This window comes from Capsicum annuum, chromosome 10, assembly GCF_002878395.1.
Source record: "Capsicum annuum cultivar UCD-10X-F1 chromosome 10, UCD10Xv1.1, whole genome shotgun sequence".
NCBI classification, from domain to species: Eukaryota; Viridiplantae; Streptophyta; class Magnoliopsida; order Solanales; family Solanaceae; genus Capsicum; species Capsicum annuum.
Genome location: NC_061120.1, coordinates 214,463,666 through 214,482,392, shown reverse-complemented (window position 1 = coordinate 214,482,392; position 18,727 = coordinate 214,463,666). Strand labels below are relative to the sequence as shown.

The 18,727-nt window shown below is 31.3% G+C and overlaps 1 protein-coding gene across 1 annotated transcript; it reads right to left on the bottom strand.

Moving 5' to 3' along the window:
• Positions 1-12,611: 12,611 nt before the first annotated feature.
• Positions 12,612-15,264, bottom strand: LOC107854497 (plant UBX domain-containing protein 10-like). Its single transcript, XM_047397361.1, has 5 exons — positions 14,384-15,264; positions 14,062-14,211; positions 13,868-13,987; positions 13,284-13,392; positions 12,612-13,191 (listed from the first exon to the last, which is right to left on the bottom strand). The coding sequence occupies exons 1-4, from the start codon at positions 14,726-14,728 to the stop codon at positions 13,291-13,293; spliced, it is 717 nt and encodes a 238-aa protein (XP_047253317.1). The 5' UTR covers positions 14,729-15,264; the 3' UTR covers positions 12,612-13,191; positions 13,284-13,290.
• Between the last annotated feature and the right edge of the window lie 3,463 nt (positions 15,265-18,727).

Here is an 18,727-nt window from a genome sequence, read left to right as displayed (position 1 = left end):
ACACCTTAACTATAAAAAAGTGATACTTTTTATAGTTAAGGTGTGTAATAGGTCACTTATATAGTTTAGGTGTGGATTCGACTTTTCGACTATAGTTTGGGGTGGAAACGATGCATTTTCCCTTAATATTTTTAGCCGTTTACTTTTGTTATTTAATAGGCTGGACGCGCCTAAAATAAGTGTAACACACGCGCCTTAGAATGGGGTTCGCGGGGAGGTAATAATATCACTTTTATATAGTTAAGGTGTGTAATAGGTCACTTATATAATTTAGGTGTAGCTTAAACTTTTCTTGTATAGTATGAGGTGGAAATGATGCTTTTACCCAAAGAGAAAAAAGATAAATGTGAATAGTGACTTTAGAAGCATGCCACATCAATAATTTCATACCCTTCCTTATATATATATAAGTCACTATTCACATTTATCTTTTTTCTCTTTTGTAACTTTTATCTTTATAAATAAAGAAATGAATAAATTTAATATGTAATTCAATTCAATGTGTATTCATTGCTAACCCAAAAATGGTACATTTAAACTACTACTATTTTTTCTAATCAATATTAGCGTGATTTTTTTTTTCCAGTGACTTTCTCCTTTCTTAAAAGTCACTTTTCTAAAGATAAATTTATTTTATCTTGTATTTAATCTCTCTCTCTATATGTGTGTGTGTATGTATAAAAAGGAAGGATATGAAGTTGATGATGTGGCATACTTCTAAAGCCGCTATTCATATTTATTTATTTTCTCATTTTTTTCTATTATATAACTTTTATCTTTATAAATAAATAAATGAATAAATTTAATACATAATTCAATTCATTGTGTATTAATTGCGAAATTAAAAATGGTACATTTAACCTGCTACCATTTCTTTCTAATCAATACAAATATGACTTTTTCTTTTTCAGTAACTTCCTTCTTTTTAATGGAGTATTAACAAAATTATGTGTCTTTTCCTATTTTCTTATTTAAAGACACACTATAAATATCAAATTAAAGAGTTAGAATTATAATGAAAACATATACAAACATAAGAACATCCTTCTTTTTATTAGTTAAGCAAATAGATTTTGTGCCTTTTTTCATATCGATAATGGAGAGATAAACAATTGAAAATCAAGAAGAAATGTCAGTCAATCGATCAATACAGAAATATCATCCTTCTTTGTGGTTCGATCCTTCTTCGAATTTCACATGTAAAAATTTTAATACAACGAATTGCCTTTTATGAACTTTTGTTACTTTTTTTTTTTTAGTGGATTCATAATCTGTGTTTCAAGTTGTCATAATTGAGGGAGATTATGCTTTTCTAGATGCTCGAAGTAAATACATTGTTAAGATTTTATTATCGAATTTATGCATTTTTTGTGGGTACTCTCTCTCTCTCTCTCTCTCTCTCTCTCTCTCTCTCTATCTATCTATCTATCTATCTATCTATCTATATATTGTCAGTTTTGTAATCAATCTGACAGATACTCAGATTATTTTGTATTAATTATTTTTTTTCCTTTGATTTAATAAGATTGAAAAAATTTTCTTTCATATATTTAATGGAATTATATATAGGTAATTATTTCTTCTAAACATATAATTTTATATTGTAGCCCTTTTTTATTTTATAATAGGATATAAATTCATTAATTAAAAAAAATGTAGGATTTCAAAATGGTGAAAGAATTTTAATTTATACTTCTTTATTTGATAGGGATTGAACATATTAATGAGAGATTTACTATTTTCGATAATGACTACTTTTTTATATGAACTAACTATTATTTTTCTTGATCGCTCTTCGCTTTTGGTGAACTAATGTTTTGTTAAAAAAAATTATTTTCTTCATTCTTTCGTTCTAATTATGTTAAAAATATTTAAAATACATTATTAGAGAAATTTTAAATTTTTGTATTAAAAAGCCCAAAGTTAACAAGAGATCAACCAAGAGTTTCCTCCACTAAGTAGATCTTCTCGCCTTCTACAACTTTTTAAGTAACAAATTTTTGATATATTGTATGCCGAAAATATATTGTTGTCATTATAATTAAATTGTTTATATATGATTACATTAATGTAATTTAACCACATTTATTTTTCAAAGTTGGAAAATTTGTGGCTTTGACTATATTAAACGAATATATATATATATATATATATATATATATATATATATTGTTGTCCATTAAAAAAATTATAATGTAAAGTATTTCAAAAATGACATGATCATAATTCATAATGAAATTTATTTTTTATTTATTGGTTATTACAACTTTTTCAAAAGTACCTATAAAATGTTATGAAATTTGGTCCATATTTTTAAAATTGTATATATTCATGTTGATGGTCAATAGTAATTCTTATTAGGTGGTAATAAATTTAATAAATAATTAAGTAAATAAATTATGACCCGCGAAGTGCGGACATATTCACTAGTAAAGGGATAATGAAGTTTTATACTAATAAAATCCCATACCACTAGAGTTAGCAGCTTCACAACTTCCTCCACTCATCTCCACAACAAATGTACTACGAGACTAGGTAATAAAGAGTGACATAGACGTTACAAAAGAGCTCAGAATAGTTTTGGGGTGTAACACTGTGGTTGTTCCTATCCTTTTTAGTCAAAGGACTTTGTACCTATTCTTTCTAAGAGAAAGGTGTTCCAGATGTTGACATTCTCAGTCTTTTTTTTCTTTCTATGTGGATAAATAAAGTTCAATTTAGATCAATCAATTTTTGCCTATTAGTCCATTATTATGGGCATATATATAGATCTTCTTAGGTCTTATTTGACTATCCACAAAATAGTTTTCAGCAACCCTTGAGAGAGAAATACAACATATCTTCGCACTAAAATTTCAACAAGAGTAGTCAAATTTAAATTATAATTTCTGTTTTGTTTCTTGTCCGATTGAGCTAATTTTTGACAAGATTGTTCCTCTCATCTCAATCTTTGATTAGGAACTAACAGGATTAGATTTGGCAGCCTGTAGCTCCTATTTTTAATCCGTGAATATTAGTTACATTTTTTGTGTTTTTGCTCCTTATTATTCTCTAGTTTTGGTGCAATCTTGTTATATTGTTGCTCATTGTTTGACACTTATTTTGTGGCCAATTTTGGAGAACAATATTGTAACTCTTGGTGATTATAGTGGAGGTTTCGGTCCCGTGATTTTTTTAATCTTCACATCAAAGGATTTTCCACATAAATTTGGTGTCTCATGTGATAGGTTTTATTTTTGTCTTATCGTATTTGCGTGACTGATTTATTTACTATCTTATTACCATTATGCTTGGGTTTGTTTATTTCTTCTTGATTCAAATTGAAAGGGAAAGTTTAGACTTGGGTATTCTTCTGCAGCTACCTTGTCGTCCACTTGACAGTGTCTTGTCTCTTTCCCAATACAGTGGTATCAAAGCATTGATTGTTATGATTGTCGATTTGAATAATGGAGGCAAATATGAGAAAAATGGTGTGTTTGAATGGAAGTAATTATCATACATGAAAACGCAAGATGAAAGATCTTCTGTTTGTCAAAAAAATGCATTTGCCTGTGTTTGCGTCTACTAAACCTCAATCCATGACAGATGAGAAATGGAAATTTGAGCACCTACAAGTTTGTAGTTATATCAGACATGGGTTGAAGATAATAGTAGAAACCATATTTTGAATGAGACATATGCAAGAAGTTTGTGGGACAAGCTCGAGACACTTTATGCTTCGAAGGCTGACAATAACAAGTTGTTCCTGCTTAAGCAATTGATGAATATCATGAATAAAAAGTGCATTCCTATTTTTGATCACATAAATGATTTTCAGGGTATCTTTGACCAGCTGTCTGGAATGAGTGTAAAGTTCAATGAAGAAATTCAGGGACTTTGGCTTCTTAATACTCTACCAGATTCTTGAGAAACTCTTTGAGTTTCTTTAACTGATTCTGCTCCTAGTGGCGTTGTAACTATGGAATTTGCTAAGAATATTGTCTTAAATAAAGAAATGAGAAGAAGATCTCATGCCTCATCTTCTTTATCTTCACACTCTGATATTTTGGTTACTGAAGAAAGAGAGAGAGAAACAAGTCCAGAGGCCCAAATAATAAAGATAAAAGTAGAAGCAAGTCGAGATCCAAATTCAAAAATTTTACATGTGACTATTGCAACAAAAAGGGGCATATCATGAAATATTGTTACAAGCATAAGAGAGATACGAGATGGTAAAAGAAAAAAGGTGATAATAAAAATTATGTTGCTATTGTTGCTAATGATGATCTTCTTGTTGCTTATAGTGAGAATGCCATTAATCTTGTTCATGATGAGTCTAGCTGGTTTGTGGATTCTGATGCTAATTTTCATGTTATGCCAAAGAAGGAATTATTTTCTTCTTATACTCCAGGTAATTTTGGGATGCTGAAAATGGGAAATAATGATAAAGTTAAAGTACTTGGCATCAGTACTGTTTGTTTGGAAAGTAACAATGGTTCCAAACTAGTTCTCAATAATGTCAAGCATGCTCTAGATGTACGCTTGAGTCTAATTTTTATAGGTAACCTTGGTGATGAGGGTTTTGATAACACCCTTAGTGCTGGCCAGTAGAAGCTTACTAGAGGTTCGATGATTGTGGCTCGAGGTGATATATTATCTAACAAGTACGTATTTTAGGGCTCCATTTCTAGAGGCTTAGTAAACTTGATAAAGAATAATACTTCATCAGATTTATTGCATAGAAGGTTGATTCATATGAGTCATAAGGTAATTAATAGTTTAACTAAGAAAATTTTACTTTCTGGAGTGAAACAAGCAAAGCTGAAGAAGTGTGTTCATTGCTTAGCCAGTAAATAGACTAGAGTTGCTTTTTAGAGTCATCCGTCTTCAAGAAAACTTGATTTGCTAAAGTTGGTACATTTTGATTTGTGTGGTCCTTTTAAAGTATGATCTCATGGCGATGCACTTTACTTTGTGATTTTTATTGATGATCATTCTCGCAAACTCTGAGTATTTTCTTTGAAGTCCAAGGATCAAGTACTTGATGTGTTCAAGAGTTTTCAGGCCTTAGTTGAGAGGTAGAAAAACATCTGCTCAAATAATAGTGGTGATTATATTGATTCTTTTGATAGATATTGCAGAGAGCAGGATATTTAATATTAGAAAACTCCTCCAAAGACTCCTCAACTAAATAGTTTAGCAAGAGGATGAACAAAATTCTAGTTGAGAGGGTTAGATGTATGCTTTTAGATGTTAAGCTGTCAGATTCCTTTTGGGAAGAAACACTTAATACTGTTGCCTATGTTATTAATTTATCTCCTGCCGTTGCTTTGGATGGTGATGTTCATAACGGAGTTTGGTTCGGTAAGAATGTTTCTTATGATTATCTTAAAATTTTTTGGTGTAAAGTCTTTGTGCATGTTCCTAAGGATGAAAGGTCAAAGTTAGATGTTATAACTAAGCAGTGTATCTTCATTGATTATGGTAAAGATGAATTTGGCTATTATTTTTATGATCCAGTTGAGAAGAAACTTGTTATAAGTTGTGGTGTTGTATTATTTGAAGATCAAACAATTGAAGATTTTGACCAAGCTGAAAAGGGTGATTCTCAAAGTAGTGAGAGCCTAGTTAATGTTGATATAGTTTGTTTGACTATTGCTCCTGAAGAAAATCTTCATGATGATGAAAATCAAGTTGATAAAGATGATAATCATGTTCAGAATGACCATCATGATGTTGTTGATGCTCCAGTGTAAGTTGCTATAATTGATCAACAATCAATTATTGATGCTCCAGAGAGTTCTCTTAGATGATCTACTAGAGAAAGAATACCTTTATCTCGTTATTCTCCCAATGAATATATACTCTTGACCGACGAAGGAAAATCTGAGAGTCTTGATGTACCCATGGAAAGTGAAGAAAAAGAAAAGTGATTTAATGCTATGAAAGATAAGATAAACTCTATATAATAATCATACCTTTGATTTGGTTAAGCTACCTAAATGTAAAAAAACTTTGAAAAATAGGTGGATTGTTTGGGTGAAACATGAAAATGGTAATTCAGTTTTACGATACAAAGCTAGATCGATAGTGAAGGGATTTAACTAAAAAACGGAAGTTGATTTTGATGAGATATTCTCTCAGTTATGAAGATGTCATTCATTTACGTGGTTCTAGGCTTATCTGCAAGTCTAGATTTAGAGATTGAGGAAATGAATGTTAAAACTACTTTTCTCCATAGTGACTTAGATGAAGAAATTTATATGGAGCAATTCAAAGGTTTTAAGGTCAAGAGAAAAGAGAATTACGTTTGCAAATTAAAGAAGAAAGTTTGGTTCCTTAATGAGTCAGCAGAGTTTTAAGAAGATTACTTCAAACTATTGTATTTTTGTGCAAAAATTCTCTGATGTTGACTTTATTATTGTATTGTTTTGTGTTGATGGCATATTTATTGTTGGTCATAATGCTTGCAGAATTCAGAAGTTGAAGCAAAAGTTGAGTAAGTCTTTTTCATGAAAGACTTGGGACCAACAAGGCAAATTCTTGGCCCTCAGATTGTCCGTGACAGAAAGGCCAAGAAGTTGTGGTTATCACAAGAGAGATGCATTCAGAAAGTACTTCGAATATTCAACATGAATAAGGCTAAGGTTGTCAGTATATCTTTAGCTATGCATTTCAAATTGCGCGAAAATCAGTATCCTTCCAATGATGACGAGAAGAAAGATATGAAAAAAGTTTCTTATGCTTCAGCTGTTGGTAGTTTGATGTATGCAATGATTTGTACAAGATTGAATATTTCTCATGTTGTTGATATTGTTAGCCGTTTTCTTCCTAATCCGGAAAGAAAATATTGGAATGATGTAAAGTGGATTATGAGATATCTTTATGACACTTCTAGTCTGAGTTTGTGTTTTGGTATAGGAAAATCTATTCTTTGCGGTTATACAAATTCAGACATGGCTGATGATGTTGATACTCATAAATTACTTCAAGGTATTTGGTTACTTTTACAGAGGGAGTTGTGTCTTGGCAATCTAGGTTACAAAAATATGTTGTTCTATCTACTGCAGAAGCTGGACTTATTGTTGTCATTAAAGCTTGTAAAGAATTTCTTTGGATGAAGAAATTCTTGGGCAAACTTGGTTGTGCTCAAGAGAGATATGTGCTTTATTGCGGTAATCAAAGTGCTATGCATATTGGCGAGAATTCTACATTTCATGATCGGTCTAAACACATTGATGTGAGATACCATTGGATTCGAGATGTGTGGGATTCTAAGTTGCTTGAACTTGAGAAGATTCATACGGACGATAATGGTTTTGACATGATGACTAAAGCTTTGCCAAGAGGAAAGTTTGAATATTGTTGCATGATAGCCAGAATGGCGGTCTCTTCCAGATAGTCATGAGGGGGAAATTATTGAGTTATTGAGTCTTTTTCTCTTCCTATGTGGATAAATAAAAGAAAAAATTTCAAAAATAGCAACTATAGAGCATTAATTGTAACTTTTATAGCAACAGTTTTAAAATTACAAAAAATAGCAATATGTATTTTGTATTTGAGTAAACTATTGCTATTTAAATACATATACAATTAAAGATTCCGCTCCTAATTTAACTCAAATCTGTTTGAGTTTAATAAGGAAAAACAGTTCTTTAATTTAAGGGACATTTAATTTTATAGATTTCTTAACCTTTTAGAACTCTTTTTTTACCACAATCGTTAAATTACAGCTACTAATTCAAATCAAAAACGATTTTCATAATCAGCATCTCAATTCAAATCCAAAATAAGATTCACATTCAAAAATATTTTTCTTCAAGTTATTTTTTATGCTGATCGACTAACATTTTGAAGAAAAGATTAAAAATACAACGGTGCAATTACAGGTATTGTTCATCAAACTTAATTCTATTTGTGGTTTACTAAAATAAAAGTGTGAAGATTGATGAAGAAATTGTAACAAATTAGTGTAGCAGTTGAAGGTTTCAAAAAATTTGAGATCGTATATCAATTTTCTCAGTTGTCGATAAAAAATTGTTTAAGCGAATTTTTCTTTTTCAATTTCAAATTTGCCCTTATTGTTCTGTTATTTGAAAGTTGAGATGAAATTTTTGTCATTAAATTTAATTTTAATTTAGAATAACTAGTGTTTGACTAATTTTTTTTCTTTTTGAATTCGTTTTACAGTTTTGTATAAACGAATTAGTTGTTGTTATAGTACGTATTTGATATTTAATTTTATATTTATTATTTTTTTGTGTTCTGGAGATTGACAATGGAAAACATACCGGTTCTTGTTAAACACTCTTGTAGATGGACATATAAACAACATTATGAAGATTACATATGTTTCCAGATATATGTATTTATAATATACAAATGCGGTACATTTATGTGTTCACTGGCAGTTTCATATGTTTCCAGCTGTATGTATTTATAATATACATATGCAGTTTGTATATACAAATTAGCTGTTGTATATAGTATGTATTTGAGATTTAAACAAACTTGATTCTATTTGTGATTTTCATAAAATAAAATTACAAAAATTACTGAAAAACTTGTAATAAAATTGCGTAACAGTCGTGAAATTTAAAAATTTGAGATCATATATCAATTTTATCAGTTCTCAAAAAAATGATTTGATCGAAATTCTTTTTTTTTTTAAATTCAAAGTTATCTGTGTTATTATGTTATGTGAAAATTGAGATACAATTGTTATATGTTTCATTTGAATTTTAGTCAATTATAACTAGTATTCGAATAAAAGATTTATTTTTGTTGGAATTTTTTTTTGCAGTTTGTATATACGAATTAGTTGTTGTATATAGTACCTATTTGATATTTAATTTTATTTTTACTGTTTTTTTATGTTCTAGAGATTGACAATGGGAAGTTTACCTGTTCTTGTTAAACACACTTGTAGGTGGACATATAAACAACATTATGAAAATTACATATGTTTCCAGCTGTATGTATTTTATAATATGCATATTCAGTACGTTTATGTGTTCACTGACAATTTTATACGTTCCCAACTGTATGTATTTATAATATACATATGCAGCATTTTATGTAAAAATCATGTATTCTTATATGTATTTTTTTAATATGCAGGACATATATTTCCTTTGGCATATGGTATACTTGATTCTGAAAATGATGCATCTTGGACTTGGTTCTTTGAAAATCTAAAGAAAACACGTGGTGAAAAAAAACATATAATGAAACTGCAAGCATCATAAAAGTTGTTGTTGGTGTGTACAATGATGTTCCACATTATGCATGTATTTAGCGTCTATGAGAAAGTGTATAATAATATTGTTATAGTTTAAATGTTGCAGTTATAGTTTAATGTTGATTTGTTTATGATTAGCATTATGTCAAAAAAAAAATTGCTTCATTTTTTTACTGATAATTATATGATTATAAATTTTTATAAAAAATTTGATGTTATTGAACTTGTTATAGCTAAATTGTTGCAATTTTTTTTTACTGAACTTGCTTAACTTAATTCATTATGAATATATTGTACAAGACATAGAATATCATGGATTTATACCTAAGAAATTGGAGGCCACACTTATCAAATTTTTAATCTGAAAAAATACATATGAGAATCTATTAAGTACCAATGCCCATCTATTAAAACTTAGAATAAGTTAACATACCTTTATGTAATAAATAAAAAATACATATAAAGATATATCAATTACGAAATCAAAACTTCAAATAAATATAATTTTTTTAACAAAAATATGCATTGATCATACATAAATATGCATTATTCATAGATATATATGCATAATTGAGAAAAATCTATTGATAACTCATAAATACATATGCATATCTTCTAAAATACATATGTATATCTGGTAAAATGCTATTGTTACAAAACATCTTGTACTGATTTTTCGTTAACATAGACTTAATACGATCTTCAATGTTGTTGATCGTATGACATCCTGTATGTGGAGTAAATTTGGGCAATACTCTTGCCATGTATATCTGATCACGCAACACCTATACACCACAAAAATACAATTATATGTCAAAACAGTGACACATATGTATTTATAATATACATCTTACAGTTTTATTATACAATATATCATAAAATTATCATATGTATTTTGTGAATACATCACTATTCCAAATCTAAATTATCAAACATCAAAATACAAACATTGTCATCCTCTCAGAAATATCGAATACAAGTGAGAAATAAATATAAATATTAGCAATAACAAAAAAAACATATCTAACTGATAATAAATACATTTCATATATTACAAACAAATCAAATATATATGTAATTTATTTATACATAACAGGTACAAAAATCATGCTTATCATAAAGAAAGAAGTACATATCATAGTCAAAATCCAATGAATAACAAATACAATATAAATACAAATCTTAGCAATATGTATTCATAAAACATATCTAAACTGTGGCATATATATACTTTACATTTAAAAGCAGTGGCACTTAATTTGTATTTACAGAATACATATTATACTTATATTACAACATATACATATCTATTTTATGAATGGTCCAAATTTAAGTAACCAGAATATAATACAAATACATATCAATTACAAATACAAATATCTTAAATACAAAAATCATGCTTATGAAGAAGAAGTAAGCATATGCCATTGTCAAAATCTAATGAATAGCAAATACAACTTAACAACAAATATAAATTTTATAAGTGGTTGCTATTGATTCTTCTTCTAATGAAATCAAAACGTCTATATTTACACTCCTCCTTTATCTTCTTGATCATCATATGTGGTTGTGGTACTGCTTGATTCCAAAGTGCTTCATTCTCCATTGTGATCATGTTTGCAAGAATCAAAAACTTTGAAGTATCTCCGTTGAGGTCACTGATTCTTCTATATATGCATTATTTGAGCGTTAATCATCTTCATTTCTACTTAGCTTAGTCATAAGATCATTGCAGAAGGCAAAACAAACTGTTCATTAACGAGTAAACTTACAGTCAGTCAAATTGATCAGAACAAAAATGCTTGAGGATATTGGTCATTCAAATCCAAAAATTTCAACCTCTCTGTCAAAAGAGCATTGACTAAGTCTACTGAAAATTTTTGGTGAAGAGCTAGAGTCCAGCAGCCTCACAAGCATCGGAACAATCCTCTGCGTCACTACAACTAGCACACTATTATCATCTTTGTTTAACAACTCAAGCAACGAGTTTAACACTGAGTTCTCTGACTCATAGTCCTGATCTGAAGCCGAGTTTTCTCACAGAAGAATGTGGAAAAAGAATGCCCCAGAAATTTCAACATATAAAAAAAAAAAAAAAAAAAAAAAAAAAAAACCCCAAAAATAATAACACTAAAGAATGTGCAAAAAAATACTGAAAATAAATTACATAAAAGAACTTAAATGGAAAAGATAACATGAATCAATTGTAAAATCAACTTACCTTAATAGAGGGGATAATAGTTATCAAGAATTTCAGAGAAAAAATCGGAATTTGAAGAAATAGCCTAAAAAAATTATATTGGAGAGAATTGAAAATGGTAAAGTAGCATGAAAATAGGATCAGGTAACTTTATAGGTTAAAGACACGTGCTTTTGAATAAAAAAGGTAAAATATTGCTACTTTTGTTATTAGTTGTAATTTTGATAAACTATTGCTATTACTTGTAATTAATGTCTTAGGTTTTGCTAATTTGTGTATTTTTTCCTAAATAAAACTCAATTTGGACCAACGCACTTTACCCGTAGGCCTATTACTATGGGGCATATAGATAGATCTTTTTAGGTCTTATTTTACTATCCATAAAAGAGTTTTGAGCAGACATTGAGAGAAAAATATAGCAAATTTTTGCACTAAAATTTCAGCCACAACGGTCAACTTCAAATTGCAATTTTCGCTTCGTTTCTTGTCCGTTGAGCTGATTTTTGGACTGATTGTTCCTCTCATCTCAATCTTTGATTAGGAACTGACGGAGTTGGATTTGTGGCTTGTAGCTCCTGTTTTTATTCGTGAACAGTAGTTGCGTTTTTTGTGTTTTTGCTCCTTATTATTCTCTAGTTTTGGTGCAATCTTATTGTGTTATTGCTCGTTGTTTGGCATTTGTTTTGTGGCCAATTTTGGAGAATAATATTATAACTTTTGGTGATAATAATGGAGATTTTAATCCCATGATTTTTTACTCTTCACATCGAAGAATTTTTCACGTAAATTTGGTATCTCGGGTAATTGATTTTTTTCTTGTCTTATCGGATTTGCATAATTGATTTATTTACTGCCTTATTACCATTGTGCCTGAATTTGTTTGTTTCCTCTTCATTCAAATTAAAAGGGAAAGTTTAGACTTGGGTATTCTTTCGCTGCTACCTTGTCGTGCACTTTGATAGTGCCTTGCCTCTTTCCCAACATCAGAGACATCTTCCAATTGATTTTGGATTTTCTTGACTTCATACCTTTCCTTACCGTGAAAAAGAAGTTCCGGCAGCACCTTCAATTCATATCGATTTTGAATTTTCCTTGCCTCAAAGAGTGTTTACACCAAATCAATGAATAATTAAACACATATATTACATTGACTACTATCATTCCATTATTTAACGTACATTCTCACCTCATTAAGTCACTTTAATAAATTTCGATAATTTGGTGTAAATACCTAGTAACTAAAGATGAGTTCAAGTGTTCAACAGCTGCCTAGCCGACAAGTTATGTATTTAAAAAGTGCTTCTTTTTCCAACCCAAGGAAAAACAAGAGATGTTGATCTACATGGAACATTTTTACCTTACAATGAACTTAGAGAACCTTATCAAAGCTTCAGGTGCCTGTATACGAGAATAGCGAATTGAAATCAACCACAAGTGAGATTATTGAATTTGTGAGTAAAGTATGGAAGCCATATGCCAGTGAGGAGGATTTCAAGTCTAGAAGAAACCATGAAGAAGATTAGCATTCATACTGGAAATGCTTACAGTAACTGAAAGGAAACTACCAAAACTATGTCGTCCACGTATTTCCAGTATGAATGCTTGTAACTGAAAGGAAACTACCAAAATTACGTCCTCCACATAATTCCAAAGTTAGAAATATAAAAATGTACCATAGAAAAACTCATCTAGAGAAGTAGACACAGCCAAGGCAATCTCACAAAGGATGCTGGCAAGAGCTGCCAGCGGAGGCCCTCCGCGACGATCTCTCCTGAACAAGGATTTGAACCAAGAATGAGGAAGTGAATGGACAATGACTAGCTAACATTAAATTCAACGATATAACAAACACAATGCACCTACACATTGATCATTTGTACATGAAACTGGATGCTAGAAGGGGGGAGCTTGTTCTATGCAGCTGATACTTAGGCTCTGGAGGTGGAACACTTGGTAACACCTTCTCTATCTCCTGCAAGTAAAACCATATTAACATTATAATCTGTGAGACTGACAGCTGATAAACACGAGAAATTGAGGCAATGAAGAGCTCTCAAATACTCTCAAATTTTTGAGAAGACAACATATCATCAAGAAATAAGCAGCTATTTCGCTATTAGAACAATAAATATGACATACGAGTCAATTATGAAAAGGCATTCCAAAGATTTACTTGCAAAATTTTTTTGATTAATATTTTAGATGGCCAAGATCATGTAAGGCCAAAGCAATTCCATGATACTCAACCAAAGAACTATAGGTCACAGAAAAAACTCTATTGTTCCTCCAAGGCTCCCCTGCACCAAAACTTGTAATGACGGTATCGGATTCCCAGAAACAACAACATACCTAGTATATCCCCACAAAATAGGGTCGGGGGAGGGTAAGTTTACGCAGTCCATACCACTACCTCAAAGGTAAAATGGAAAACAGAGCAACATGATCACCTGGGTAACATCAGAACCCTTCTCAGGTTCAGGGCCCAATGACAACAGTTTCTCTATTTTAACTGATGGAGCTTCCCTCTCCGGGCACTCTTTCCCTTCTATCCTCCGACGCTTTCCAGCCTAGTAAAGGCAAAGAGAACATAAAGCTTTTCACCATCATGGGGAAGGAATATTTGGAACCTAAAAGCACTTACTTGATCAGCTTCTAGTGCAGCATGATCAGCACCAGGGTGCTTTCTTCTTTCTTCAGCCTCAACCCTGGTTGTGACAAGCACAAGGGCACTTTCCTCATTCGCTCTTTGCGGTACTACAAGATATTCTTCAGGAAATTTTGGCCCGTCCACCTGCAGAGCGTTATTCACCAAAATAAGTCATCGGGCTAGCAGAAGATTCAATGAAGCAGGTTTATATTTAGGCAGAGAAGACATTCCCTCCCCCTCTACCAATTTGCATCTTCCTGCCCATACCAGGAATAAGACCAGGAAAAAAAGGATACCAAAGTAGTTTTTCACCTACATTTGGAGATGACGCTGGTGTCAGATGAGCTGCCGTCTGTAGATTTGCTAGTAGAACAGAAAATGGTATGGGCATCAACCCAGGAATTCCAAGTATACGCTTATCGGCACCTGCAGACATCACAACTTTTTTATGCTGCAAACCAGCAACTCCCATTACAGCAGAAGAATGCCCTCTATGCAACTCTTTAGGCTTCCATGACTGTTCTCCATCTTTATCAGTCCACAAGACAACTGCATGATCACTACCACCAGTAACAAAACAGCCCTCCTCCCATGGCATGAACATTATGTTGTTAATGATTCCTTTGACATGGGGCTTCTCCTCCAAGAAATTCACTCGCATATTCTGTTAATACACCAGGATAAGAGAGCAGAGGAGAGAAAAAATCCAAGAGTACGTTGACACAATAGAGTATGCAAGAGATACAATCAAATGAGACATAACCAAGTGTAAGGCTTGAGACTTTGTCAATTGTGATAATGACAAAGAGAAAAAAAACAATGCACCTATAGTTCATAGAGTTTAGGCTGGAGGAGCCGCTTATAAAAATCAGGCTTAGCTGATAGGTCTCCATGGTTTTTTTATCTTCAGTAGAGGGAAGAGATCTCAGAGTTTTTCTATGTACTAGTTGACAGAGGACATACTACACCCCTCTTGGATGTTTACTTTTTAACTAGTCTAAGAATCAAACATGCTGCTGCCTCTATATTTTTGAACCTATTTGCTTTTTCGAAGCAAAATCATGCAAGAGAGGAAGACATAGATTCCCGAGAGCAGAGTTGTATTCATAAAAAGGGGAAGGAAAGCCTGAGAGCATGGAGTGTTGCCCCCTTAGCAATCATGTCGGTCATTTGAAAGAGAGGAATAGGAGGGCTTTGGAAGGGATGGAACTTGATTTCGCAAAATTAAAGAACAATGTTTTGTACCTAATTTGCTTTTGGTGTACTTGTGAGGTCCCAATTTGCATAGAGAAATGGACCTCTTATATTGAGAACCACATTTTGGTGTAGGTTCTCGTCTTTTGGTATGTGTATCTAGGACTCCACCAAATGTTAATAAAATTATAGGAAAAGGCTCAAATATTTAACTATTTCTGGCTCATTTATGTTATCCGTTAAAAGTTGGGCTCATTCATGCCATCGCCGTAACAAAATTGGCTCATCCATGCCATTACTTTTAACAGCCGGTTTTTAGAAAACAGTTTTGCCGTGTGACAGCATATTAGAGATCCACGTTATTTTTTAAATTTTTTAAATTTTTTTTAAAATTTTTTTTTTAATCCATTAAAAAGAATCCACCCAATTTTTGATCCATTAAAAATTAGTTTGATCTATGACGATTAGGTTAATAGTAGAGTTAAAATTTTCATTAAAAGATTTTAAAATAACATAAAAATATATATGAAGAAATCAATGAATATATATAATATACATTAATTTATTTTATACTCCCACACAAATATATACTCCCATGTTATCTAACTTATCAAAAATATATTGGATTTACTTCTTTTTTTATATATGCCAACTGGCCTTAGACTATATCATCCAAATTCCATGTCATCTTCATTTTATTCTTTCTTCTTAGATATTTTATTTCATTAAAGAGAAAAGAACAATAAAATTTTGGAATTAATCAATTCATTGAATTAAGTATATAATGAAATGATAAAGACTATACATACATAATACTTGTGAGTTGTAACTTGCATGCATGACTTATATATTGTTTTTATTCAATTTCTAATTAGGATTGGACCACTTAAAATTAATTATATAAGGATATAAAACTATGACGTCTCACCAATTTTTATGTAACTATATCATTAAATGAAATTGTAATTTAAGAAAAACATAATTGTAATTTAGACAAATATTCTACCTCCAATGATTAATGTTGATTGACAAATAATTATCTTAATATATGATTGTGTCAAAACATTAAACGACATATTAAAAAAGATGAAAAGGAGCAGTATAATGAGTATTTGAGAGAACAATGTCCCACTTGAAAAGTAAAAAAGAAATGAAATTATTTATAAAATATCGGATATTTAAGGTTTCTTGAAAAAAAAATATCAATTTGGTTCAAAGCGAATGATATCATACAATATTAAAAGTATTTTGTGGTAATTAATTAGCACAATAATTGATATCAACGTCACTGTACTGAAATTTTTGCAGGATGAGTATGAGGATGATAAAGTGACGGCAAAAGACGTATTGTCTTATTGTCTTTGCTTGTCTATGGATCAATTTACTATATTTGACCATAATTTTAAGCCGCATACAACAAAAAAAAAAGAGTCAATGAGCTTTGTAACTATAAATACTCGGATGATATGAGGCGATACACAAATAATCTCAAAATTAACTAATTAACAGTAATTAATCAAGTAAAACTTAGTTCAAAGAGAGATGATCATATTATTGATCCATATTGTGAACAGAGTCACACGTGAAAGCCAGAAAAGGAAAAAAAACTATTGATATGGGGCAATATACAAATAATCTCAAATTTTAAAAGTATAGATCAAACTAATTTTTAATGGATCAAAAAGTGGGGTGGATTCTTTTTAATGCATCACAAAAAAAAAAAAATTTAAAAAAATAATTTTAAAAAAAAATAACGTGGACCTCTGATATGCCGCCACGTGGCAAAGTTGTTTTCAAAAAAACGGCTGTTAAAAGTAATGGCATGGATGAGCCAGTTTTGTAACGGCGATGGCATGAATGAGCCCAACTTTTAAGGGATGGCATAAATGAGTCATTTCTGATAGTTCAGTGGCATATTTGAACATTTTCCCTAAAATTATTTACCTCATCAAAAATGAACGGCACGGATGAATGAGCAATCATCAATCAGAGAAAAAACTAGCCCCAATTAGAATCAGGTCACATAACCTTGGAAATTAGAAACAGAGTGAACTAAAGCACATCCATGCTTTATGCTCCCCCCCGCCCCGCTCCATTTCTCTCTGTCTGCTGGTGTCTCTCTATAAAGAAATTACATTAATGGGGGGAGAAAAGTATAAACCATAAATGGTGCTCTTAAAAGTCAAAAAGATATTGATCTTGAAACATTTGACATGCCACTTTTACCAAATACACTACTAACTAAGTCTTTTCCATTAAATTAAAAAAAGCCTTCTCCATGCGGCTTACTTTTAGCGACAACCAAAACCTCAACATTTGCTGGTCAAGTAATTCCCAAGTGAATCCTTGACAAACAGCTTAAGAACCCTAATTCAAGAAATTAGAAGAGTTGATTTTGCTACAAACTCTCACTAACAAAATTTTTGTTTTGAGTCTTGTTTGTCCCTACATCTGTTAGACCATACATTCCCATACACCACCCTGTACATATACATTAAGATTGGAAGTGAAACAGGATTTATCATTATGTCATGTCCATGCACAAATTCTTTTTCAATCATGCATATTTTACAGTCAAATGATATTTGCCATACACTGCCATCAACAAAATTTCCTAGAAATACCTCTTTTTCCTTGTTAAGATTCATTATTGAAATTTGTGAATCCCCATCATCAGCACTGTACACAGAAAAAAGACTGCCGCCTTCTGGATGCCAGGCTACGTCTTCTGGCCATCTTCTATACTTACGTGTAAAGCAATCAGTGCTACTGAGAAGATTGGCACATGACCTGATTACCAAAGTGACTCAACATCAAAACAGAAGCATTTGATGATGCAAAGGGAAAATGAATTTACATTTTTAAAGTTGTTGCTTATTAAGTGGGGAAATAGATACAAATGCAGCTCTAGTAGTTGGATGTTAAAAACTTGGCATACCCTCTATCCTGCACCTGCCACAAGTTGACAACCCCATCCAATGAACTGCATGTTAAGAACTTCTGAGTGAGCATTTCTAAACAAATAACAATATATTCAAAACCAGATGGTTCCATTTGATGCGGAAGGTTGAAAATTGTATACAAAAGACCGAGAAACATGAGTAACAGGCTGTTCTCAGGAGAAAGCAAGTACAGTGCAGCATTCTATCACGGAAAGTAGGAAACAGTGTTATATCAAGGCAAATTAAACCCAATATGAAAAAAAAATGACTGATTGCAGTCTGCAATTTAAGAACTCGATTTAATTGTTCAGGTACGAACATCTTCAGATTCCAAAAGATCTAATCATGTGACATGAGTGTAGGATCTCTTAATTAAATTAAAGCCGTTACGCATGTGATGAAATCTTGCTTTCTTAAAATGTTGTTGCTGGAAACTGTTACACATTGCTCCACCAACTCCGAATATATATATATATATATATATATATATATATATGTGTGTGTATGTATGTATGTATGTATGT

Bases quoted from the DNA above. Each gene is read 5' to 3' on its own strand.
- LOC107854497 (XM_047397361.1), bottom strand. From the start codon at position 14,728: ATGCGAGTGAATTTCTTGGAGGAGAAGCCCCATGTCAAAGGAATCATT. The intron at 13,988-14,061 runs GTAAGTGCTTTT...TGCCTTTACTAG, and splicing joins CTGCACTAGAAGCTGATCAA to GCTGGAAAGCGTCGGAGGAT. The intron at 13,393-13,867 runs GTGATCATGTTG...TTTTACTTGCAG, and splicing joins AGGGTTCTGATGTTACCCAG to GAGATAGAGAAGGTGTTACC.